Genomic DNA, 27,232 nt, shown 5'->3' on the forward strand with positions numbered 1-27,232 from the left:
CCCTGGGTAGAGTGCCGTGGCATCACAGCTCACAGCAACCTCCAACTCCTGGGCTAAAGTGAGTCTACTGCCTCAGCCTCCCAAGTAACTGAGACCACAGGTGCCCAGCTATTTTTTGGTTGCAGCCGTCATTGTTGTTTGGCAGGCCTGGGCTAGATTCGAACCCGCCACCTTAGGTGTATATGGCTGGCGCCTTAGCCGCTTGAGCCACAGGTGCCGAGCCAGAGACGGGGTCTTGTTCTTGTTCAGGCAGCTCTCAAAATCCTGAGCTCAAGCAGTCCACCCACCTAGAGTATTGCCTCCTAGAGTATTAGGATTACAGGAGTGAGCCGCCACGCCTGGCCTCAGCACTCTTTTATAAGAACATTTAAAAAGCCAGGCACACTGGCTCACACCTGTAATCACAGCACTATGGGAGACTGAGGCAGGAGGATTGCTTGAGCTCAGGAGTTTGAGGCTTATCTGAGTGAGAGTGAGACCCTGACTCATGAAAAAAATGGAAAAACACAGCTGGGTACCATGGACAAGTGCCTGTAATCCCAGCAGCTTCAAAGGCTGAGGTTGCAGTGAGGTACAATGCCATTGCATTCTGCTCAGGGCATAGGATAATACTCTTGTCTCAACAACTACAACAACAAAAAGAACACTTAAAAAGTTAGTAGATTTAGAACATACCTCAAAATTATAAATGCCATATATAATAAACTTATAACCAACATCATATTGAACATGGAAATATTAAAAGCATTCTCGCTTAGAACTAGAAGCAGACAAGGTTGCCCATTTTCACCACTTCATGGTACTAGAAGTCCTAGCCAGAGCAATCAGGCAAGAGAAGGAAATCAAGGGTATTCAAATGTGGGAAGTGGTGGTCAAACTATCACTCTTTGTTGACAATATGATCTTATATATAGAAAACCCCTGGCTCAGCGCCTATAGCTCAACAACTAGGGCGCCAGCCACATGCACCAGAGCTGGTAGATTCAAACCCAGCCCAGGCATGCCAAACAACAATGACAACTACAGCCAAAAAATAGTCGGGCGTTGTGGTGGGTGTCTATAATCCCAGCTACGTGGGAGGCTGAGGCAAGAGAATCACTTAAGCCCAAGAGTTTGAGGTTGCTATGAGCTGTGATGTCATGGCACTCTACCAAGAGTGACATAGTGAGACTCTGTCTCAAAAAAATAAAAAAGAAAAGAAAACCCCAAAGATTAAACCAAAACACTCCTGAAATTCATAAATGAATTCAGCACAGTCTCAGGTTACAATATCACTGTACACAACTCAGCTTTCATATATACCAACAATAGTTAAGCTGTGAATCAAAGATGTGATACCTTTCACAACAGCAACAAAGAAAATAAAATACCTAGGAATATATTTAATGAAGGACATTAAAGACCTCTATAGGGAGAACTATGAAACACTGAGGAAAGACGTAGAAGATGTAAACAGATGGAAAAACATATCATGCTCATGGATCAGCAGAAACTACATTGTTAAAATGACTATACTACCTGAAGTGATTTACAGATTCAACACAATCCTCATTAAAATACCAATGCCATTGTTTCAGATCTAAAAACTTTTTTTTTTTTTTTTAATGAGAGAAAAAGAAAACAAGGACAGGCTGGAAATTTTCAGTGTGTTAGGCTGAGCTACACTATAGTAGCAAGCCCCAGACAGCAGTGACTTCACACAGTGGGCTATGCTCCGTGTAGTCAGCTGCACTGTGTGGGTCCTCTGGGTGGCAGTTTACTGATCTACCTCTGTGGCTCCACAGTCTTGGTCTCTGCAGCAGGGGAAGAGCTGGGAAGGCCCTGTGACAGCTCTGTGGTGCTTCAGTTTGGAAGTGACATATCACTGTGCTCACAGCCTATCTCCAGAACTAGTCATGGCGCCCTCCCTAACTCCAAGGGGATGTGAGAGCCAGGAAGTGTTTGCAGAAGGCCAAGGTCTCTGACCATCTCCATATGGCACAGACCCATAGACCTTATGTGTTTAGGCAGCCTGATTGAGACGTGAGGTAGAGTGAAAAACTGCCCTCAATTAAACTTTCATCTTTGGCCTGTCTCTTCAACTTAGAATAAGATGGTTTATAACCAAAGTATATCTTTAAGTAGGCTTTTACATTCTAAAAAGATGTCCACCTTACAATATGAACTGCATTTTCAATATTGGCAGTGTTGCTATTTACTGCTAACTGGAGATGCTGGCCAAAGTGGTTTTGTCACTATGTGACTCTGTTAGCATGATCACCAGTACCTGGAGTTCCTCTTAGGAAAGGTCAAAGATTCCGATGTGGGACCAGGTGTCACGCCTTTAATCCTAGCACTCTGGAAGGGCATGGTGGGTGGATTGCCTGAGCTCACAGGTTCAAGACCAACCTGAGCCAGAATGAGACCTCGTCTTTAAAAATAGCCAGGCGTTGTGGCGGGCACCTGTGGCCCCTGCTACTTGGAAGGCTGAGGCAGGAGAATCACCCCCAAGAGTCTGAGGTTGCTGTGAGCTGTGATGTGACAGCACTCGGTTACCAAGAGTCTCAAAAAAAAAAAAAATTCCGGGTGACGTCTGTGGCTCAAAGGAGTAAGGCGCAGGCTGCATATGCCGGAGGTAGCAGGTTCAAACCCAGCCCCCACCAAAAACTGCAAAACAAAAAAAAATTCCAATGTGAAATAATTTTTATTTATTTTTAATTAATTAATTTTTTTGAGACAGCATTTCACTGGGTCTCTGGGTTGAGTACCATGGGGTCATAACTCATAGCAACCTCAAACTCCTGGACTCAAGAGATCCTCTGCATCAGTTTTTCTATTTTTTAGTAGAGACAGGGTCTTGATCTTGCTCAGGCTGGTCTTGAACTCCTAAGCTCAAGCAACCTGTTTAAGCAATTCTCCTGGCTCAGCCTTCTGAGTAGCAGGCACTACAGGCAGCCACCATAATGCTGGGCTAATTACTTTTTTCTATTTTTGGTAGAGACAGGGTCTTGTTCTTGCTCAGGTTGATCTCTAACTCCTCACCTCAAGGGATCTGTTCACCTTGTCCTACCAGAGTGCTGGGATTACAGATATGAACCATCATACCTGGCCCATGAAATAATTTTAAATTAGCATTTGTTTCAGCTGTTTCTGGAGTTTACTGCTGAAGTGAAGGTATTTTATTTTGATCTGTATAGATCTTTTCATATGTAATATAAGAATTCCAGGAGTTCTTTTGTGTTATTTTAAGATTTATTTTCCAGGAGCATAGATCATAGTTGTGCTGAATATATACTCCTTCTAGGGTGTCCCTAGTAAGACATCTGTGCAAGATCAAGGAAGGAGAAAAATACAATTAATTTTAGTATAAAAGAAATCATTGTTTTTAGGAAATGCAGAAAGGAATAATAATTTTTTGTGTAGTGGTGCATTGGTAGGTTTCAGTTGATATCATAACTGAAGGCATGATGAGATTGCCACATGGCAGAATCATGCCTGCATGTTTTGGTACACTCCCAGGGGCTGTCATCTGACATCAGCATCACCTGTGGGAAGGCAGTGCCTCTGGATTCACGGCATGAGCATGCAGCCAGCCTTGTGGAGGTGTCTTACCCACACTCCATCCTCAGGCAGCACCACCAGCTAATGTAACTGTACACCTTTTTTTCTGTGCTTGAAATTCAAAATTAAAAACTTTTCATCAAAACACACTGTTAAATAATTGAAAAAGCAAGCTACAGACTAGATTCACAGTACATGCATCTGATAAAAGACTAGCAATTTGATCTTGGGCAAATCTCTTCATGAATGAATGCCAGTGGCTTCCTGTGTGAACTGGGATGATATCTGTGCATCATTGTTGTGAAATTTGAAATGAGGACATAAAGAACTTGCTGAGAGCCTGTCCTCCAGCACTCTAGTAACGATCAACTACTGCTTTTTTGCCAGATAGACTATTAGCAAATGTAATCTCTTTTATTAAAAGGTGTACTTTGCATTTCCTTTCCTCTTATAATCAGTTTAATTAACAAAATGAAATATAAAAATAAAAATGAAGATTCTTTGTCTTAGATAATCTTAATTTTATGGGTTTTGGAGGTTTTTTTGAGACAAAGTTTCACTCTGTTACTCTGTGTAGAATGTAGAATGCCCTGGTGTCATCATAGCTCACAGCAGCATCAAACTCAAGTGATTCTCTTCCCTAAACGTCTCTGGTGCTTGCCACAATACCTGACTAGTTTTTTCTATTTTTATTTTTGTTTAGCAGGCCCAGGCCAGGTTCAAACCCGCCACCCCCGGGGTACAGCGCTCTAACCATTGGTTTATTTTTTTGGTTTGTTTGTTTTTTTAGTAGAAACAGGGTCTGGCACTCCTGAGCTCAGGTGAACCGGCTCCTACCCCTCACTCCTGCCTTGACCTCCCAGAACACTAGGATTATAGGTGTGAGCTGCCACTCCTAGCCTTTCTTAATTCTAATTAAGATCAAGATTATCTATAAATAGGAATTTCCTCTTCCCAAATCTAGAATTCACTGGCAATGGTTATATGTCTAATGAAGCTGACATTGGTACCCACACTGAGATACAAATCCCAGGGTACTTTGCTTTAGCCTAGAAGGGACACCATGTGGTGCCTGGCAGGTGGCAGGACGGCCAGAGGCCTTCAGCACTCTGGGAGGCTGAGGCAAGGGGATTGCTTGAGCTCAGGAGTTCCAGACCAGCCTCAGCAAGAATAAGACCCCATCTCCACTAAAAATAGAAAACCAGCCAGCTGTCAAGGCGCCTGGTACCTACCTATAGTCCCAGCTACTTGGGAGCCTGTGGCAAGAGGTTATCTGGAACCCAGGAGTTCGAAGTTGCTGTGAGCTATGATAATACCTTGGCACTCTCCCCAGGATGACAGAGTAAAACTCTGTCTCAAAAAAAAATTTTTTAAATAATAAATCTCAGCCCGTTCAAGTACACACACCCAATGTGGATAGACTAAAATAGATAGATGACTCAGCATCAGAGGTCAACTGAAAGTACACCCTCATCTCTTTCTTTGAAGGATAAAAATCAAAGTTCATAGATTAAATGAAAACTTAGTCATTGTACAAATATAATTATAGTGTGTGTACTTTTTCTTTGTCTACAGGAGCTATAAAACTGACAAGCTTGGCATGTGGAAATCAGCACATCTGGGCCTGTGATTCCAAGGGTGGAGTTTATTTCCGGGTAGGAACCCAGCCTTTAAATCCCAGTCTGATGCTTCCTGCCTGGATAATGATTGAGCCACCTGTGCAGGTAAGCAGTGGTAACTGGTGGAAACTTGCTCCTCAGTGAGACAGAAGCTGTTAAAATGCTGTTACTAGTGAAAAGGACCACAGCTGCCTCTACAGGCCACCCCGTATGGAGGAAGGGGCATGTCCCCAGGGTCAACACACTCTCTGTCTTTGTCATCTTTAGCATGGAATTTGATATTTGTGAAGTTTAGAGTTGAACAGATTATTAAATATTATCTGAGCCAGCACTTAAGTTTTCCCCTTCCAAACTAAAAATATTTTGTTTCTGACTTTTTACAGAATGAACACTTTTTTTTAAAGTGCTCAAAAATACAAAGAAGAAAGTAAAGGTCACTTAAAATCTAGTCACAGAAATGCTCTCTCCAGCGTTTTTGGAGTGCCTTCTCTGGTTTGTTGAAGAAATTCTATTTCCCGTCCACCCACCCCTGCCTGACTTCTGCCATATTTTAGTTGAGAGTATTCTAACGTTCGGTGTTTTTGTTCTCTTGCCTATTTCACCACCCAAATCACAAGTTGATGTTTGATTTTCGCATACTATTTAGTTATCCCTAAAGTTTTAGTAGGCTTGGTTCCTGTACTAAGTATATTTCTGTTAAAATTTATAATTAGGGCCTGTGATTTAGTGAGTTATTTCTTCAGACCCCTGGTGATCCCGAGCTTGTGACTTAGTTGGAAAAGACATGAAGTTGCCCTATGTGAAGGTTGGTATGGGGAGAGTGGTTAGTCCTTGAACAGAGGACCCTTAAGTAGAGTCAGAAAAGAAATCAAGAGTTTGAGGAAATGCCTTTGTTTGTGACCATCTGCATTCTAGGCATTTGTGAGCCCACAGGGATAAGGTGGCTGAGATGTAGGACAAAGGGCAGGGGTGGTTCCAAAGACACCAGTGCTGCCCATCAGACTGGGCAGTGTGCTGAGAGACCCTGACTGAGATTAGGAGTCTGGTCCTGAGTTCTGTGGCAGTTCCATGGATGTTAGTATTATGGCCATAAGAAGGCTTTGTGTCCTGATGGGGTGGCTCTTCCTCCTTTCCAGGGATATGGGGACGGAAAGGTCTGTGACCTTTATGAACTGTAAAGTACTCTGCACAAGAGCTGGGCGAGGTGTACATGCCTGTAATCCTAGCACTCTGGGAGGCTGAAGCAGGTGGATTGCTTCAAGACTAGTCTGAGCCAGAGCAAGACCTCATCTCTAAAAATAGCTGGGCATTGTGGCAGGTGCCTGTAGTCCCAGCTACTCGGGAGGCTGAGGCAAGAGAATTGCCTAAAGCCCAGGAGTTGGAGGTTGCTGTGAGCTGTGTGACATCACAGCACTCTACGGAGGGTGATAAAGTAAGACTCTGTCTCTACAAAAAAAAAAAAATTGCTTGAGTCCAAGAGTTTGAGGTTGCTGTGAGCTGTGACGCAATGGCACTCTACTGAGGGTAACAAAGTGAGACTCTGCCTGTAAAAAATAAATAAAGGAAGGAAGGAAGGAAGAAAGGGGGAAGGAGGGAGGGGAGGAAGGAAGGAAGGAGGGAAGGAAAGAAGGAAGGAAGGGGAGGAAGGACTCTGCAAACATGAGGTTATACATAATGAATTATGATATAATGTTCTGTTTTTCCTCTGCACACATTGGCATGTTAAGAGTGGCACGCTTGGCTCGGCGCCTATAGCTCAACCGGCTAAGGTGCCAGCCACGTACACCTAAGGTGGCGGGTTCGAATCCCCAGCCCAGACCCGCCAAAACAACAATGACAGCTGCAACCAAAAAATAGCCGGGCGTTGTGGCGGGCGACTGTGGTCCCAGCTACTTGGGAGGCGGAGACAGGAGACTCGCTTGAGCCCAGGAGTTGGAGGTTGCTGTGAGCTGTGATGCCATGGTACTCTACCCAGGGTGACAGTTTGAGGCTCTGTCTCAAAAAAAGAAGAAAAAAAGAGTGGCACACTGGGAACAGTCCACCCTGCAGGGAGAATATTTATCACTGACATTGTTCAGCATAGCTGGGGGCCAGTGATAATGAAAAGTAAAGCTGATTTACAGTTAGTTTCATTATTGTTCTTGTACTCTCTTGGTGCCTCCAGCCAAGTGGACTCTTTTTGTACATCACTGTCAACATACTCCTTTTTTCTTCTAACAACTTTGTATTATTTCTTTGAAGAGTTATAATCCACATGCCATAAAAATGTACCTTTTTACAATATATAAGTCAGTGGTTTTTAGTATCTTCCCAAAGTTGTACAATAATCACCATTATCCAATTCCAGAGCATTTTTATCACTCCCAGTAAAACCCCTTACCCATTTATAGTCACTCCCTTTTCTTAAAGAATCTTCAATCTCAAAGAGTCAACCACTGATTTTTCTATTTGTATAGCTTTTTCTATTTTTACATTTTATGTTAATTGTACCATATAATATGTGACGTTTTTGTGTAAGATTTTTCACTTAGTATCATGTTTTCAGAGTCCACCAATGTTGTAGCTTGTATCAGTTCATCATTCCTTTTTATGACTGAATAACATGCTACCTTATAGATAGACCACATTTTGTTTTTCTATTTGTCAGTTGGTAGAAATCGGAATTGTTTCTACGTTTTGACTACTATGAATAATGCTGCTGCGAACATTTGTGTACAAGTCTTTGTGAAAAAATATGGATTTGCTTCTATTGGCTATATCCCTATAAGTGGAATTACAGGGTCATATGTTGATTGTATACTTAACTTTCAGGAGACAAGGTTTTACTCTGTTATGTGGGATAGAGTGCAGTGATGTCATGATAGCTCACTGCAACCTCACTCTCGACAGCTCAAGTGATCCTCCTGCCAAAGCCTCCCAAGTAGCTGAGATTATAGGCACCTGCCACAATGCATGGCTAATTTTTTTATTTTTAGTAGAGACAGAGTCTCCCTCTTGCTTGGGCTGATCTCAAACTCATTAGCTCACGTAATGTTCCCACCTCAGTCTCTCAAAGTGCTAGGATTGCAAGTATGAGCCACAGTACTCAGCTGTTTTGTCCAGTTTTTTATTCTAGTCATCCTGGTAGGTATAGAGTAAGACAGACTTACTCTGTTGCCCTGGGTAGAGTGCCGTGGCATCACAGCTCACAGCAATCTCAAATTCCTGGGCTCAAGTGATCCTCTTGCTTCAGCCTCCCAAGTAGCTGGGACTGCAGGCACCCACCATTTATTTATTTATTTATTCATTCATTCATTCATTCATTCATTCATTTGAGGCAGAGTCTCAAGCTATCACCCTGGGTAGAGCACCATGGCATCATCATAGCTCACAACAACCTCCAACTCTTAGGCTCAAGCAATCCTCTTGCTTCAGTCTTTCTATTTTTAGCAGAGTCAAGGTCTCACTCTTGCTCAGGCTGGTCTCCAACTCATGTGCTCAAGCATCCACCCATCTTAGCCTCCCAGAGTGCTAGGATTATAGGAGTGAACCACTGCACTTTCTATTTAGTAGAGATGGAATCTTGTTCTTAATCAGGCTGGTCTTGAACTGCTGAGCCCAAGCAATCTGCCTGCCGTGGCCCAGGTGCTAGGATTACAGGTGTGAACCACCTCACCTGGCCCATAGTATTTTCTCATAGTCTTTTATTTATTTCCATAGGGTTGGTAGTAATGTCCTCTCTTTCATTTCTGATTTTTTTTTTTTTTGAGACAGAGCCTCAAGCTATCCCCCTGGGTAGAGTGCCGTGGCATCACAGCTCACAGCAACCTCCCACTCCTGGGCTCAAGCAAGTCTCCTGCCTCAGCCTCCCAAGTAGCTAGGACCACAGGCGCCCGCCACAACACCTGGCTAGTTTTTTTGGTTGCAGCCGTCATTGTTGTTTGGCGGGCCTGGGCTGAATTCGAACCTGCCACCTTAGGTGTATGTGGCTGGCGCCTTAGCCACTTGAGCCACAGGCACCGAGCCTCATTTCTGATTTTAATAATTTAAATATTCTTTCTCTTTTTTAATTTATTTTTATTTTGTGTCTTGCATGTTAGTGAGGCAGGTCTCAAACTCCTGGTCTCAAGCAGTCCTCCTGCCTCAGCTCCTCAAAGCTTTCTTTTTGCCTTAACCAATGTAACTAAATGTTTGTTAATGTTATTGATCTTTTCAAAACACCTCCTTTTGGTTTTGTTCATTTTCTCTATTGTTTTCCTAATTTCTATTTCAGCTATTTCCTCTAAACTCTAATCTCTATTATTTCTTCCACACATTCTTGTGCACAGTGCTTTGCTGATAGTGTTGTTACTCTGGTAGCTCCAAGCAGTGTTCTTTATAGTTAGCTGGTGTCTTCAGTAGCATTGGGTTGTAAAGCTTGTAGGACCTCCACATGGAACCAGCCAGAGTCAGTAAAGGGATACTGAGTGCGAGAGCAAGGTTTGCAGTACTTGTTATAGCAAAGAATATTATCAAGTGACTCACCTCATCCTTTCCCAGTGAGCCACAGGCCAGGATGTGGGAGAGTGGGACTGGCAGAGAGCAGCCAGGCTTGGAGCTGGAGCTGCCTGTGCCTCTGCTTGCTGCACACCTACAGCCACGGGCCACACGGGCACCTGCCAGTGGGGTTACATTGAGTACCACCTAAAACCACTATTCCCAATCCTGTCTCCATATGGATTCTAGAATAATCTCTAGGAAGCAAAGCTAGAATGAGGGGGAAAAGCTTTACTTAGCATGCGTTATTGACTATGGCAATCAACTGCTTTGCCCAGAAAAATGGCCAAAATAGAACAAATTCACATGAAAAGACCTCAAAGCTGTGCTCTGAATAAAGTAGTGATTGCTCAATGGACTGTTAAACATTAACTATTTCTGGTAGTTCTGCTGAATGGAGCCACATTTTCTCATTCAGTTAGCCTTTAGTGTGCTACAGAAGAAATTTACTTTGCCCATCCATTCTGTAGATACAAAATACTTTTCAAATTGGCTCCCATGGGAAAAATAAAATCAGTCTTTATATATGCACAGGCCTTTGTACTGGGCTTTTCTAAGCACTGCCCTGTCCTTAACCCTTTTTTATCTTGAGAAGTAGAACAGTCAAGGAGAGTTCTCTTTCACTTATGAGGAAAGGTTTTCCTCAGAGCAGTCCAGCAGCTTGTCCAGCATCACACTAGTATGACTGAGCTCAGACAGAGAACCAGGCCTTCCAGCTCCCAGGCATTGCCCCTCAGGGCTCGCTGTGGTCTGAGGAGAGCATGCTTCTCCCAGGTTGCTAGACTGCCTACTTAGTTTGCTGAGATCAGAAGTATGACAGGGCCAGGTACAGTGGCTCATGCCTATAATCTTAGCAGTCTGGAGGCCTAGGTAGGAAGATCACTTGAGGCCAAGAGTTCAAGACCAGCTTAAGCAAGAGCAAGACCCTGTCTCTATTTATTTAAAAATAAATGATATTAAAAAAATTAAAATAGGCTCAGTGCCTGTAGCTCAGCAGCTAGAGTGCTGGCAATATACACTGGGGCTGGCGGGTTTGAACCCAGTCCAGGCCTGCCAAACAGCAATGACAACTACAACAAAATATAGCCAGGCATTGTGGCAGATGCCTGCAGTCCCAGCTACTTGGGAGGCTAAGGCAAGAGAATTGCTTAAGCCCAAGAGTGTGAGCTTGCTGTGAGCTGTGATACCATGGCACTCTACCAAGGGCGACATAGTAAGACTCTGTCTCAAAAAAAATTAATAAATAAAAATAAGTGATGACAGGCTGTGCTGTGGGATACTCACTTTGTGCCAGGCTAACTGCCTTAAACACATCTTTCCCCCCAACTCCTCATAATAACCCAGATAGTAGCTATCCCTATCTACATTTGACAGATAGAAAACACCAGCTTAGAGGTTAAGAAAGTTGCCTGAGGGCTCACAGCTAGTAGGTCTGGGAGCTGGGACAGAGACTCAGGTGTGTGACTCTGACTTGGGCCCCTTTATGGCTCTGAGGCCCAGGGCCTGGTCCAGGGTACTAATTGCCAGAGCCACAGTGGAGCACTATGCTATGGTGATGTGTCACAGGTTGGTGACCCTTATACATGTTATTTTAGGATGAAGCCTACACAAATTTCTTGAATTGTAGAGGGTCTGAAAAAATGAGGTGAGGAGTAAGTGGAAAGATGAAAATTCATTAATTTGGAGAGGCCAAGGTGGGTGGATTGCTTGAGCTCAGGATTTTAAGACCCTATCTTTTAAAAAATAGCTTTACTATACTTCTCTCTGAACACATCTTTACTACAGATTTAGGAATTAGGATACAATGTCATGTGTGTTTTCTTATCTAAAGCTGCTTGGTTTGTCTGAAAATAGAGATGGGTTTTGTTTTTTTTTTTGTCATTTTCTCAGTTATTGCGAGATGGGTTTGATGTTGACTACTCATAATCCTCTATGGAGCAATTGTTATGAATACTGAAAAATGTTTCTTTTTATGTAAAATGGAGATACATAACACTCTGTAGGTAATAGTAAATTGACTGGATAATGTATAATTTATCTCTTTTCTATTGTAAACTGAGCTTAAGAAGGCAATAATGAAAGGAATGATAAAATATAAAACATTCACAGAAAAAGAAAAAAATAGCTTTACTGACTCTGGCCTGGTTCCATGTGGGGACCCATGTGGGGCATTGTGGCGGGCACCTATAGTGCCAGGTACTCAGGAGGCTGAAGCAAGAGGATCACTTGAGCCTAAGAATTTGAGGTTGCTGTGAGCTGTGATGCCATGGCACTTTACCAACGGTAATAAAGTGAGATTCTGTCTCAAAAAAAAAAAAAAAGAAAGAAAAGAAAGAGAGAGGGAGGAAAGATCATTAATTTGCAAACTCAGGAAGATTTGGCCAAATTCAAATATTAGAAAATAAGTGGGATTTACATATTTTTATCACAATTGACATCTTTTCTATTATACAGGATAGACATACAGTTCGTGGGCGATTTAAAATATTTTAAATTTAAACTGTTTTATTTTATTTTATTTTTTGAGAGAGAGCCTTAAGCTGTCCGCCTGGGTAGAGTACCATGGCATCACAGCTCATAGCAACCTCCCAACTCCTGGGATCAAGTAATTCTCCTACCTCAGCCTCCCAAGTAGTTGGGACTATAGGCGCCCACCCCAACGCCCGGCTATTTTTTGTTGTTTTTTTTTTTTTTGGTTGTAGTTGTCATTGTTGTTTGGCAGGCCCAGGCTGGATTCGAACCTGCCAGCTCTGGTATATGTGGCTGGTGTCTTAGCCGCTTGAGCTACAGGTGCCAAGCCAATTTAAACTATTTTAAATTGCCTATGAACTTTGGTCCACCCTGTACTTCGTTTCATTTATTCTTCAGTTTCTTTGTCTGCATATAGGATGTATTTGCAGTTGAAACAGAAATGGAAGCAGGGATTGGATGCTAAGGGTGCATGAAGTGAAGCAACAGAAATCTTTTAAAATTAGAAACAGCATGTCTATTTTTATTTCTTGTGCTCTTCTTTGATGAAACTTCCCTCCTGTAGTAATTTTGGGGTAAAGTTTTAACAATTTATTCAAAACAAATGACTCAGTTTTCAGACTTTTTTAACATTTGGAAGGCTTTGGAGAAAATATAGTCCTTGCATGTTAAAAGTTTGGAGTTCGCTATTTCAGCTGAAGAGTTTGTGTCTATTTTGAAGATACCTCAAAACTAGCCCAGTTGCTGATGTAATGGTTCATGTCATATGGGTCTGTGTGCTTGAATAGAGGCAGTGAGTACCTAGCCTTCGGCACTCAGTCTGGCCTACCTCCTCTTTCAGGCTATCCTTCTATGCATCCCGTATGTTCTCTGGAGCAGAGTCCCCTCTGTTCTAACCCCTCTGCTCCTGCCTCACATGGTAAGAGGGCCCTCCTTCCAGCTGTCGCATTCCATATGGACTTGCACCCTTGGTTGTGCAAGGATCATTTACTCTGTCTGAATTATAGGCTGACTTTGCCTAGAAAAGAGAGGAACTTGGAAAACCAAGACTAATATAATTGGCAAATAGCCCAACTAACATTTAAAAATATATATTTTAAATTCAGTTTCTTGAGGTATTTTAGTTAGATGAATAAGGCAAATAAAATATTAAGATGAAACCAGACATGGTGGCTCACACCATGTAACACTAACACTTGGGAAGACTGGGGCAGGGGGATTGCCTGAGGCCCGGAGTTCAAGACCAGCGTGAGCAACACAGCAAGTTGACCCCATCTCTACAAAATAAAAACAAAAATATATTAGCCAGGCATAGTGGTACATGCCTATTGTTCCAGATACTCAGGAGGATGAGGCAGGAGAATCACTTGAGCTCAGGAGCTTGAAGTTGTTGTGAGCTACAATGATGCTACTGTACTCTAGCTTAGTTGACAGAGGAAGATCCTGTCTCAACAAAAAGAAAGATGGATAATAATGCTTGTGAGAGTATTGTCTCACAGTCCTCTTGGATGCTGTAGGCAGAGATGTAGCAGGATGGAACCTTACACATCAAGATCTTTAGAAAAGTGGCTCAAGTGGCTAAGGCGCCAGCCACATATACCTAAGGTGGCAGGTTCGAATCCAGCCTGGTCCCGCCAAACAACAATGACAGCTGCAACCAAAAAAAAAATAGCCGGGCGTTGGGGCAGGCGCCTGGGGTCCCAGCTACTTGGGAGGCTGAGGCAGGAGACTCGCTTGAGCCCAGGAGTTGGAGGTTGCTGTGAGCTGTGATGCCACAGTACTCTACCCAGGGGGATAGCTTGAGGGTCTATCTCAAAAAAAAAAAAAAAAAAGAAAGAAAGAAAGAAAAGTTCACACCTAAAAACAGGAAGCTTCATTAGAAAAACTTGTAATGAAAATGGCTGGGGACAGTAGCTCACACCTGTAATCCTAGCGCTCCAAGAGGCCAAAGCAAGTGGATTGCCTGAGCTCTCATGAATTCAAGACCAGCATGAGCTAGAATGAGACCCCCACCTCTAAAAATAGCTGGGCGTCATGGCAGGCACCTGTAATCCCAGCCACTTGGGAGGCTGAGGTGAGAGAATCACTTGAGCCCAGGTGTCTGAGGTTGCTTGGATCTGTGAGGACACGGTACTCTACCAGGGGCAACAAAGTGAAACTCTGTCTCAAAAAAGAAAAAGAAAAGCACTCATGTGAGAGAAGACCCCCTCCACCACCTGAGCTAAGCCTTTCATTGAATCAAGACAGAAGCCAAGGAAAGGAGTTTGCTTCCCTTTACTCCTGATTTTAGACAGTGGTGAGCAGGACTTGGACTTGATGCTCTTCTTCCTTCATTCACCCTTCTGGTGAAGGTAGGACTACTTCAGATGTCTGAGCAGCCATGTTCCCACCCAGCTGGGATCCCACTCACCATGGGACAAAGACAGCCAGGGAAGGGGGTACCCACAACCCAAAGCCAAGCTCTGTAGGTATAACTGAATGCCTGCCTCTAAGAGTTTTGGGCTGTATTCCCTCTAAAATAAATATGCTAGGCCATGGGTATACTTAGATCCTTCTTTCCTCATTTGGGGATTAAATCTATCTCCATTTCATGATGAAAAACACTAAACAGGCCTGACAGTGGCTCACTCCTATAATCCTAGCACTCTGGGAGGCCGAGAAAGGAGTATCGCTTGAGCTTAAGAGTTCCAGACCAACCTGAGCAAGAGCGAGACCCTGTCTCTACTAAAAATACAAAATTAGCCAGGCACTGTGGAGTGTGCCTGTAGTCTCAGCTACTCAGGCTGAGACAGGAGGATTGCTTAAGCTCAGGAGTTTGAAGTAGCTGAGAGCTAGGCTGATGCCACAGCACTCTAGCCTGGGCAACAGGGCAAGACTCTGTCTCAGAAAAATCCCTATAACACTAAATAGCAAGTCGGCCTTATTTCTGGACACAAATTTCACAAAGGAGTTACTCCATGCACTGCATCCCCCTTGCAGCGTGGAGCTACATTTCTTCTGTGACAGGCACTACAGAGTTTCATGTGCCACCACACTAGACAGAAATGCTATTGCAGAGTCCCCACTTTTGTGTGTGTGTGTGTGTGTGTGTGTTGCCCTGGGTAGAGTGCCGTGGTGTCAAGGCTCATAGCAACCTCAAACTCTTGGGCTTATGTGATTCTCTTGCCTCAGCCTCCCAAGTAGCTGGGACTACAGGTGCCTGCCACAATGCCTGGCTTTTTTATTGTTGCAGTTGTCATTGTTGTTTTAGCTGGCCCAGGCCAAGTTCAAACCCACCAGCCACAATGAATGGCACCGTAACCACTGTGCTTGGGCGCTGAGCAAGAGTCCCCACTTTCACTAAGAGAAAGAAAAAAGTTACTAATTATACGATCAGTGTCTCGGAAGTCCCTTGATTCTTAAGGGGTATGTTACCAAGGTTTTACTATGAAGGGGTGGAGGTTAAACTATGATATTTTTATCTAGTAAAATACTCTATAATTTTTATATGTTACTTCACAGAGAGTATTTTATTTAGTTTTGTTTATTTATTTTGAGACAGAGCCTCAAGCTCTTGCCCTCGGTAGAGTGTTGTGGCATCACAGCTCACAGTAACCTCCAACTCCTAGGCTCAAGTGATTCTCCTGCCTCTGCCTCCCAAGTAGCTGGGACTACAGGTACCCACCACAATGCCTGGCTATTTTTTGGTTACAGCCATCGTTGTTGTTTGGTGGGCCTGGGCTGGATTCAAACCCGCCAGCTCAAGTGTATGTGGCTAGCACCTTAGCTGCTTGAGCCTTTATTTATTTTTTTTTTATTGAGACAGAGTCTCACTTTGTTGCCCTCTGTAGAGTGCTGTAATGTCATAGCTCACAGCAACTTCAAACTCTTGGACTCAAGTGATTCTTTTGCCTCAACCTCCCTAGTAGCTGGGACTATGGCGCCTGCCACAGCACCTGGCTATTTTGTTTGTTTGTTTGTTTAGCAGGCCAGGGCTAGGTTCTAACCTACCAGCCCCGGTGCATGTGGCTGGTGCCCTAACAACTGAGCTACAGGTGCCCAGCCCACAGAGAGTTTTTATTCCCATGGAGAGATATTCATAATATGCTAAGTAAAAGCACCAGTTACAAGCAGCATATTTGATATGATTCCTATTTGGTGTAAAAAAAATATTATATACATGTTGATAAAGTCTATAAATATATATAGCAAATGTTAAAGTAGTTGGGTGGTGCTGTTATGGCTGAGGTTTTTTTCTCCCTTTAGTTGACATTATTTTCTGATTGTATTATAATGAACTTGTGGAATAAATAGTTCATAATTCTGAGCAATTTACTAAGAATCGGTCTTAGTAGGAAATAATCAGTAATGTCCCCAAAGCTATGCATTGTTGTATTATTTATAATAGTGAAATGTGATTCTGTCATAGTCATACAGTAAAATTGTATGTGGTAAGAACAGATGTGGCACCTGACTCTTGTGGTGAAAAGTCCAGTTTGCAAATTATTACAATTATAGATATTTTGTATTTACAGATTTTTTTTTTTTTTTTGAGACAGAGCCTCACTCTTGTCCCTGGCTAGAGTGCCATGGTGTCAGCCTACTTTACAGCAATCTCAAATTCCTGGGGTCAAGGGATCCTTCTGCCTCAGCATCCCAAGTAGCTGGAACTACAGGCACCCACCACAATGCTCAGCCAATTTTTCTAGTTTTTAGTTGAGACAGGGCATCACTCTTGCTCAGGCTGGTCTTGAACTCCTGAGCTCAAGCAGTCCACCCCCCTCGACTTCCCAGAGTGCTAGGATTACAGGCATGAGCCACTGCCACCAGCATCACAATTATAGATAGTATAAATAATTGAGGATGGACTCTGAAAGGCCATTTAAAATCATGTCTGTAGGATATGGGTAAGGAGAGCCGTTCAAGTGGATTAGTGGCTCTCAAGCCAGACCTTGCCCTGAGGCTTCCTGTGCTCTGCCTCCTCTGGGAAGAAAAGAGGTGCCCTACCAGGGTGTGCAACACCCAGAGCCCTGCCTACGTCTTCATATGTACCCACTGAGTGCTGTTTCTGTTTTGCTCACAGTATCCTCTGAAACGGTGTCTGCAGTGTGGTTTCAATTTTATAAAATAAAACAGTAAGATCCCACTAAAAACCTAGATGAAACTACAATAAAGATTTTGATTTTAAATCAAGGGATTATGAGTTGTTACAATACTCATCTCTCTTTTCCATATTTTCCCGTAATGGGCAGGAGACTTTTTTTTTTGAGACTTTTTTATAATCAGGGAGAATAACGTCTCTTTCACAAGGGACCTATTTTTTGTGGGTCATTGTGCACCTGTCTGCTCTAGGGGACCTCTTTGGACCCCTCCACTCCATAAAAATCTGAACCCCTGTAGGTCATTCTCCCCTCCTTTTCCACCCCACGCAAAGAATTGTAGAGCTAGAAGGAGATTTCGGGAAGCATATAACTTAGCCACTGCTTTCTATAGGTGAGAGAAGCACAACCTGGAGAAAACAAGTCCCTGGCCTCAGTGTAGTCAGTGGTCTTGCCAGGACTCCTGAGCCCCTTGTCCTCAAGGCCCATGGTACAGAAGGCAGTATTGCAAGAGTAGTCCCATCCAGGTGCCATTCACCGACTCCCATGGAGACACACACACAGACCACTGGCTCTTAAAGCAGAAATTCTGGCACTTGTCTTTCTAAAGCTGTGGGCAGAGTGCTGTGGGAACTGGCAGTGAGGGGGACGTGCTGTCAGGGTCTTCAGCTGGTCAGCAGGCTCTTACAAGAGCTGATAATGGTGGTAATGGTGTAGGAACTCAAGAGGTGGGTAGGAAGGTAGCAGGCAGGCAGGACAGAGGACATTCTAAGTAGAGGGAACATGATGCATGGACACTGACAAGATGATACCCTTTCCAGGGTACAGGAGGGGCTGTACCAGCAAACCTGGACTAATGCCTGGCATTGCTATCTTGTTTCTAGTATGGGACCACTGAAGACCAGCCCAGGTAGCCTGATTAGACCATGTTTGAGGAAGGAGTATGTGACACAGTTCCCTGTGACCAGCCAGGAGGTCTTCTGTTAGGCAGTTCATTCTAGCCATAACTGGGCCATATATACTCAGGAGCATTTTGCCTCAGTTATGAAACAAAATTAGCCCTATACTAAATGCAGCTCTGGTCCTGTCTGCCAAAGTTTAAAAGCAAGACTCTGAAAGTTCAAACTATTCCTAATTAACAACATCTTAGAACAAAGCTCAAGAATATTTGCAAATTACAAAAATATTCATCACCTGGGCAGTGCCTGTGGCTCAGTGAGTAGGGCACTGGCCGCATATACTGAGGGTGGTGGGTTCAAACCTGACCCTGGCCAAACTGCAACAAAAAAATAGCTGGGCATTGTGACCGGCACTTGTAGTGCCCCAGCTACTCAGGAGGCTGAGGCAAGAGAATCACCTAAGCCCAAGAAAAAAAATATATTCAACACCAACAAGGTAAAATTCACATTGTCTGGTATCCAATCAAAATTTACTAGGCAGGAATGAAGGGGAAAAATAATCTGGTGATAGAAACCGATCCAGAAATAACTCAGATGGTAAAATTTAGACATGACATGAAAATAGTTGTTATTTTATGTGTTCAAGAAACTAGGAGATGGGGGCAGGACACAATTATAAGAGGGACTTTACCTAACAAATGCGGTAACCTGGTTCTTTGTACCCTCAATGAATCCCCAACAATAAAAAAAATAAAAAAGCAGCAGCAGCAGCTAGGAAAAACAGACAGGATAGCTCATGTCTATAATCCTAGCACTCTGGGAGGCCGAGGTGGGTAGATTACCTGAGCTCACAAGTTCGAGACCAGCCTGAGCCAGAGCAAGACCCCATCTCTAAAAATAGCTGGGCAGTGTGGCAGGCATCCCAGTAGTCCCAGGCTACTTGGGAGGCTGAGCAAGAGAATTGCTTGAGCCCAAGCGTTTGAGGTTCCTGTGAGTTCTGACACCATAGCACTTTACCAAAGGCGACAAAGTAAAAACTCTGTCTCAAAAAAAAAAAAAAAAAAAGGAAAGAAAAAAAGCTAGGAGAAAGATCGAGTATTTTAAGTAGAAAAAAATGGAGTATATTAGAAACTCAAACTTCTAGGGATAAAAATGACAAAATCTTGGCCTGAAAAATATACTGGATGAGATTTATGGTAGAGTAGACATTGCAGAAGAAAAGATTAGTGAGCTTGAAGGCACAGCTGCATGAAATCTATCCAGATTGAAGCTCAGAGAGAAAAAAGACTGAGAAGCTTTCAGAATATCAGCGAAACATTGGACCACCTCAAGTAGTCTCATATAAATGAAATTAAAGTCCTAAAGAAAAAAAGGAGAATGACAGGGAAAAAAAGAAGAAATACAGTTGAAAATTGCCTAAATTTGTTGACGAATTTTACTTACATAAAATTTTACAGGCTCGGCACCTATAGCACAGTGGTTACGTTACCGGCCACATGCAACGAGGCTGGCAGGTTCAAACCCAGCCCAGGCCAGCTAAACAACAATGACAACTGCAACCAAAAAATAGGCGAGCACCTGTAGTCCCAGCTACTTGACAAGAGTTTGAGATTGCTGTAAGCTGTGACGCCACGGCACTCTGCCAAGGGCAAGAGAGTGAGACTCTGTCTCAAAAAAATAAAAAAATAAAATTTTTTTTATTTACCAACTCAGATCAGTGGTTGCTTAGGGATTGGTTGGAGGGGGCATGGAGAGATTTCCAGGGGCAATGTGTCAATGGCTTCATGAGCAGATGCATATGTCCGGGCTCACTGAATTGTGTACCTTAAATGCCTGCAATATAATATATGTCAGTTGTACTTCTGTAGAGCTGTTTTTAATATTTATCAAACTGTAAAAGAAAATTAAATGATCACGGTAGGGTTCCCTACATTGTGCCAGGTGTTGCAGAAGGAACAGAAAAGAGTGAAGCTATCTCTGGAGTTAAGATAAATAACCAAAAGAAGAGGGGGCAGGAGGTTATGGAAGAAAAGAAATATAGGTGCCAAGGGACCCAACTCTAGTTCCTGTGGACAGGCTGTTTGAATTCAGTAAGCATTTTCAGTGTCCAGTAAGTCTAGCCCAGTATTCCTGAGTTAGGAAAAGTACAGTTCCCTTGTGCTTTAGACAAGACAGTCCGTTGTTGGGGACCCTCCTGAGCACTGGGAAACATGAGCTTTTCAGGCCTCTGAATACTAAATAAATCCTAGTAGCAAACCTCTGGAATGACAGGATGCAGAAAGGATGTTGTGGGAAAACAAAGATTCAAGATATCCTTTGTGTCGTCTTTAGAAGGGCTTGACTCTTGGCCTGATGACTCTGGCCAGCTCCACAGGTATTAGGTGTCAGTGAAGGCTCTTCAGTAGAGCTTGCCAGGATCCAAGTAACAAAGGTCTGCAGTGAACCATGGAAATTCTTTGGTCTAGATTGCTGTATCAGTGGTAGACATCTGTGAGATTTGAGGCGAGGATGGAGTAGATGTGGAGAATCTGACATAAAATGTTTTTTAGCAAGGGAAGCTGATCCATACTGTAATCTCATTAATCTCCCTCAGTGACTGGACCAGTCACCTGTATATGTATATGCCTCTTGGCACTGTTGGTCACCCTGGTTAGGCCTCACTGAGCCAGCATTGCTTCTTTCCATGATGCCAACAAGAGATTTCCTTCCAGCTGGTCTGAATGTAGGTGCCTTGGACAGAGCAGTGGGGGGATGGCATGTGGCCACCTCCACGGCAGGGAATCAGCTACACACCAGGGCCCTGCCAGCCAGGACTGTTCCCATGGGGAGCAGAACTTGAACCAATATATGTATTTCCTTTTTTGTATGTGAGACCAAGTGACTTTGGGGTTATTCCCTAAACTCACTGCCCCTTTATTTTCCTATCAGTAAATTAAAGGATCAGATCCATGTTAGGACCATCTGAGGAGGTTATTAATAACAATGTCCAGGTCTTGTCCCCTTCCCTAAAGATATGAATTTAGCAGGTCTGGGGTGGGGCCTAGACATTTTGGTTGGTTTTTATTTTTAATCACCGTAATACTGTAGGTTGGATCTATGTCAGCTGGATCTATAAGGTGTAAAGAAGTGTCTCCTACCCACTTCTCTCTAAAGAGCTAGCAATTCTTTCAGCTACATATCTGTGAATAACTTCTTTGGGAGCTGTTGTTGATTCTTCTAGCCCTAGGTGTTTTTGGTTGACTTTTCACTGGAAGAGAAGGGTACAAAGCTTTCACATCACCTCACTCTATCAGCACCACACGCCCGCCCTCCCATAGCTACAGCCTACCCAGCATGGCTGTGCTGTGAGGAGGGGGCTCTGCAAAGCTGGGGCAGGAGATCAGCCACACCTGTGTGACTTTATTTTCCCTGGACTTGATGACTATCTTGTTTGTTCATCTAGGGCAAATATTACATGTTCAACCCCAATCTCTGTCTCAATCTCCTCTCCCTTCATTTGGACTTGCCAGATCCCATCTCCATCTTATCAAGATCTTTCCCAGACCCTGTTGGCTGGCACTAGGTTGGCCTTGTGGCCCTCTGCCTGGGGTCTAGCTCTTGCCCTAGGGTCAGCTTTTTGTGGTGGAGCCTTTCTTTCCTGGACGCCTAGTTTCCTCTTTCCTTGGTTTTGATGGAGTTTATCCTCCAGTCAGTTCCTGAGGATGGGTTTGTGGTGAGTGAACTTCTTCTGTCTGAAAGTCTTTCATCTGTTTTCACCCTTGACCTTGGCTGGCTATAGCAGTGTAGGTTGGAAATCGTTTTCCTTTAGAAGTTGGAAGGTCATCTTCCACCATCTTCTGATTTCCAGCATTGCTATTAAAAAGCCTAAGGCCATTCTGATGCCTGATCCTTGATATTCAACCTATTTTTTTCTCTCTAGGAGTTTGTAACATCTTTTCATTCCCAGTGTTCTAAGAACAGATATATTGTGATGTGCCTTGGTGAGGGCCTATTTCATCCTTTCTGCTGGGAACTTATGTCCTTTGTTCTGGGAAATATCCTATCACTCTGCTGGTGACCGCTTTCTGTCTCTGCCCCTCCTATTTTCTGTATGCTCTTGCTGGAATATTTCCTTTTGTGTTGTAGACTTCCTAAACTAGCCTCTGCTTTTCTTATCTTTTTTCTTCTATTCTATTTATTTATGCTTTTATCCTACTTTCTAAAAGACCGTTTTAACTTCACTCCCCCAATCCTATCAGATTATTTCCACAATCACATTTTTAACTTCCGAAAGTTCTGGTGGTGGTTTTATGTTCCTGAAGTCTTCTCTTGTCTCCTTGAGGATGTTTTTGGAGTTTCTTCTTTCTGCATGGTTTCTATGTCCTCTGACTTGCCTGGTTTCTGTCTATTTATTTTGTCTTTTCTTTTCTTTCTTTCTTTTTTTGAAACATAATCTCAAGCTGTTACCCTGGGTAGAGTGCTGTGGCATCACAGTTCACAGCAACCTCAAATTCTTGGGCTCAAGTGACTCTCTTGCCTCAGCCTCCCAAGTAGCTAGGACTATTAGGCACCTGCCACAATGCCTGGCTTTTTTGTTATTGTTGCAGTTGTCATTGTTGTTTCAGCTGGCCCCGGGTGGGGTTCAGACCTGCCAGCCTCAGTGAATGTGGTCAGCATCCTACCCGCTGAGCTACAAGCACCGCCCTATTTTGTCTTTTCTGTGACAGAGGCTTTCTTTCAATGTCAGCATCCCTGGTTTTAAGAGTGAGGCACAAAAAGGCTGATTGGAAGCCCTAAGAGCAATGTGACTGGGCTGCCAGGCTAAAGACCCCCCACTCCCCACTGCTTTCACCCTTCTGGGACCTGCTAAGTCCTTACTGCTTTCCATCTACCTTCCATCTTCCAAAATTGTATGGCTCTTTCCTCCTCTCAGTCTCCCTGATCTTTTTTCTTTTTCTTTTTTTTTTTTTCTTTAACTCTTTCTCTTACGTTAATGTTGTTCAGAAGGGAGTGAAAGGGTAGATGTGCATGTTTATTCTATCATCGTTGCCCAGAAACCTCTCTGGTTTTTTCAAAGCTCTGCAGGTGACTCTTGCACATACCTAATGCTGAGAACCACGGGTATAGGTCATCCCTTTCAACTGCTCAGTACTGGTGGTATATAAATCTTCAGAGTATAGCCACTGTTTTCCTTTAATCCTCAAAACTTCTTTGAGTGGTAGGTGTTGATAAGGCTTCCTATTGTATCATAAGTTGTTTGATCAACACAACTGTGCTGCCTGCAGATGAAAATATAAGACCTCCAAAAATGATATCTAATGGTGTCAGACAGAATTGGTTCCATTTTGAAGAAATTTCAATTATTTTTTTTGGAACTAATTTTTTTCCCTCTACCTCCATTTGATCCCTGATAATTGGTTTTGAGCTCTCTTCTCCTTTAAAATCTATTCTGAGGATATATTGTCCTTTTCTAGGATATTAGACTCTAATCTTATCTCTCATTATGGGAGGCTGTGATTCCTAGAGAAGAATCACAGGGTGTAGATGGGATGCCCTCACTTCTGCAGCAGGCCTTTATCAACTGCATGCAGACTTTGACAACTGCATACAGTGGTTAAAACAAATACCCAGAGAAGCCTGTGCCATTCTGACATACATGTGTTCCAGTAACATTATGAGCAGCACAGAGGCTGCATGGGGCCCTCACTGGTGCCTGACCCTGGAGGAGTAGAAGGGAAAGATCATCTCAGAGACCTTTTCCTCTTAATCTATACTCACCAAAAGGCCAGTCCCAGAGCCTACCTGTAGGAGCAGTAGTGGAGCAGGACTCAGTGCTAAGTGACCAGATCTCAGAGAGTACCTGCAGCAAGTGCTGGGATCTGCTGTTGTGGTCTCATGGCAGCATGGGACCCCTAACACTGGCCATGGGTGTAATCATCCTGGGCCATATCAGTGATAGCATCTGGAGGGGTGGACAGGAAGAGAGGTCACATGTGGCTTTGCCAGCCCCTGTTCAGGAATGACAGAATGTGACAGCCACTCAGGAAACCTACTTCTGAGTGTTTTTCTTTAGCACATCCCCCTCAATTAACAGATGTCGTTTCTGGCTGGACTCTGAAGTTGTACTTCAGACCAGACTCAGAGGCCTAGGAAAGCACTAAAGCCAGTGCGGGAGGGGTCACCAGGGAGTGGATCTAGCTTTCCAGTCAGCCAACCAGAAGAAGAAAGAAGCAGTGAAGCATCTCTCTTGTCCAGAACCCAGCATCTGGAGCCCTACTTGGCTAGGCCATCAGTTTTTGTTTTTTGAGACACAGCCTCAAGCTGTCCCCCTGGGTAGAGTGCCATGGCATCACAGCTCACAGCAACCTCCAACTCCTGGGCTCAAGCGAGTCTCCTGCCTCTGCCTCCCAAGTAGCTGGGACCACAAGTGCCCGCCACAATGCCCAGCTATTTTTTTGGTTTTTTGGTTGCAGCCGTCATTGTTGTTTGGCGGGCCTGGGCTGGATTCGAACCCGCCACCTTAGGTATATGTGACTGGCGCCTTAGCCACTTGAGCCACAGGCACCGAGCCTAGGCCATCAGTTTTCAAGCATTGTTTTGGTTTGTTTTGCTTTTTGAGGCAAGAGTCTCACTCTGTTGCCCCAGGTTAGAGTACCCTAGTGTCAGTTTAGGTCATAGCCTCCTCAAACTCTTGGGTTCAAGTGATCCTCCTGCTTTAGCTTTGAGTGGTAGGTGTTGATAAGGCTTCCTATTGTATCATAAGTTGTTGAGATAGCTAAGGCTACAGGTGCCCGCCACAAGGCTTGGCTAATTTTTTCTGTTTTTAGTAGAGATAGGGTCTTGCTCTTGCTCAAGCTGGTCTGAGCTTGCTCTTGGTCAAACTCCTGAGCTCAAGTGATCCTCCCACCTCAGCCTTCCAGAGTGCTATCATTACAGGCATGAGTCGCAATGCCTGGCCCAGTTTTCAAACATTGTTAACAGTGGAACCTGTTCTCCAAATAAAATCTTGTACTTAAGCCACATGTGTTCAACAGGTAACAACAAAGCTGCTTCCATGAAACTGTCCAGGATACCTTCCAAGGGCCCCTGAGGCAGCTCCACAGAGCTGGGCTGTGCAAGCCTCACTTGGAAAACTGTTGGTCGTCAGGCTGGTGAGGATAAAGGACTAGCAGAGCAGGCCTCTGAGCAGCCAGGACCCACCTCCCCCCAGGGTCAGAGTCTAGGAGCCTCACAGGTCACCTGGCTCCTTGCTTCCTAAGAGGAAGGTAGACACCCAGCTCTTCCTGGTGTGTCAGCCTTTGCCCTGAAAATCCACTGTATTAATTACAGGTCTAATTTCAGATATGCTTGAAAACCAGAATTGACTTCTAGTTTTCAAGCTTATCTGAAATTAGAAGGCATAGACTAGAATAAAAGAAAGTACAGCCACCACAGAGTCATGTGACAAAAGACTCTACAAACCCACATGCCTCATTGACTCCTAAGAGCTCCACTGACCCACAGCAGCAGTATGGTGCATGGTGGGGACCCTGAATCTTAAGGGAAAGAAGAATTCAGGATATGCCAAATTTTAAGTGGATTAAATGTTAAAACAGAGAGAGAGGGATTGGGAGGAGATAACTTTGGAGGAAAGAGTTAACGTGATGTAGAAGGCACAACATGTCACTTTGACAATCACTGCTCTTCTGAGTTAGGGTATTTCCTGAAGGTGTCTTGCCTAGGTGACTCTTGCTGCTGTCAAGCAGGCTCTCTCATCAGTCTGCTTTGATGTTTCCAAAATGTGCCTGCTGAATTCTATCCAAGGTCAGATACCAAAAGTCAGATACCATAAGGTCCATACCAAAATGATCTGTCTCCAACAAACAGTTCCTTCAGCTGTGAAATTTTCAATGTTTTTATCTTTCAGCCTCAGTTTACTCACATTCTGGCTGAGGGAAATGTGTGAGTACTTTCGTGAGCATGTGCACATATGTGCACCTGCATGTTGAAGCTCCTTATGACAGCGGTTCACAACCTGTGGGTTGTGACCCCTCTTTAACAATGAAAATACATTGCGGCATTAGGAATGTTGAGAACCACTGCCTTATGATAAAAACTCGGCTGCTAGATGTTTGAAGTACTCTAGTCTGTGCCCCAGATACCTGCATTCTAGACTCAACTCTGGCCTTGCCCACATCCCTTCCCTTACCTAGAATGTGAGAGTTGGGCTTAGCTGGTCTCCCAGGTCCCTTTCAGCCCAAAATGTTCTCTGTGAACCCTTGAAAAGAGTTTTCGTTAGTAAGAGGCATCGTTTTCTCTTGACCCTGTTATAGTCACCTTTTTCTCCAAGTTATTGTTCTGGAGTTACCAGGCCTTGCTATCTAGTTTGCCAATTTCTTTCACAGTTCTCAAGCAGTGACTCTGTGGAAAGCCACAACACCTGGAGCTTCAAGAGTGGTGAAAATGATAAGTGGGTTGGTCCCCTGCAAGCCCCCCAGCCTAAACTGAGGGCCATGTGGAGGCTAGTGACACCTAGATGGGGAGCCCTTGGGCTGGTAGGCAGGGTAGCCAGGTGCCTAGTGCAGATGACAAGAATGTTGGCAGCCAGGGAGGGTGTCAGCATGGGGAGACCAGTTGGGAGGTCTCCAGAGAGGTTCAGGCAGCACACACTGAGGGGCCTCCTGTGGGTCCATTCAGTCACTGAATGGATAAAGTCCTACTGTGCACCAGGTGCTGTGTGTGCATGGGAGGAGACAGTCCTGTCCTCATGGAGCTTGCAGTCTAGTAAAAATGGAGAGAAAGTAGACTCTAGTGAAAATCGCAGGGCAAGTTGGACTGGGAAGACTGCTGGTCTGTGCAGTTTCCACTAGTGAAGGTGCCAGTGCAAGTCCTGTAGGTGAGTAGCAGTGGAACCCTTGCTGTAGTCTTCCCAGCATCTGTAGTTACCAGACTCATTTCCCCAAGGAGTGTGTGGTCTGATCACATTAGTCCAGTGGCTGTAGTCAGACAAATTCCTCTTGGGCAAATACATTAGAAGAGGCATTGAAGTCAGAATTAACAAGTACTGTCTATTGACACAGAAACAAATTGCCTTGATCCCAGGAAACAACTTGTCATGTTTATAGTTCATGTTATCTAAATGATACAGTATTTT

At 43.9% G+C, this 27,232-nt stretch overlaps 1 protein-coding gene across 1 annotated transcript in view; it reads left to right on the plus strand.

Moving 5' to 3' along the window:
* Positions 1–27,232, plus strand: part of TECPR2 (tectonin beta-propeller repeat containing 2) — a 131,709-nt gene that overhangs the window by 92,953 nt on the left and 11,524 nt on the right. Inside the window, exon 16 of the mRNA XM_023518870.1 lies at positions 5,116–5,264. Coding sequence (XP_023374638.1) covers positions 5,116–5,264 — 149 coding nt within the window. The remainder of the gene's footprint in view (positions 1–5,115; positions 5,265–27,232) is intronic.

The sequence above is a fragment of the Otolemur garnettii genome, unplaced genomic scaffold, assembly GCF_000181295.1.
Source record: "Otolemur garnettii isolate 467f Iridium unplaced genomic scaffold, OtoGar3 scaffold00149, whole genome shotgun sequence".
Classification (NCBI taxonomy): domain Eukaryota; kingdom Metazoa; phylum Chordata; class Mammalia; order Primates; family Galagidae; genus Otolemur; species Otolemur garnettii.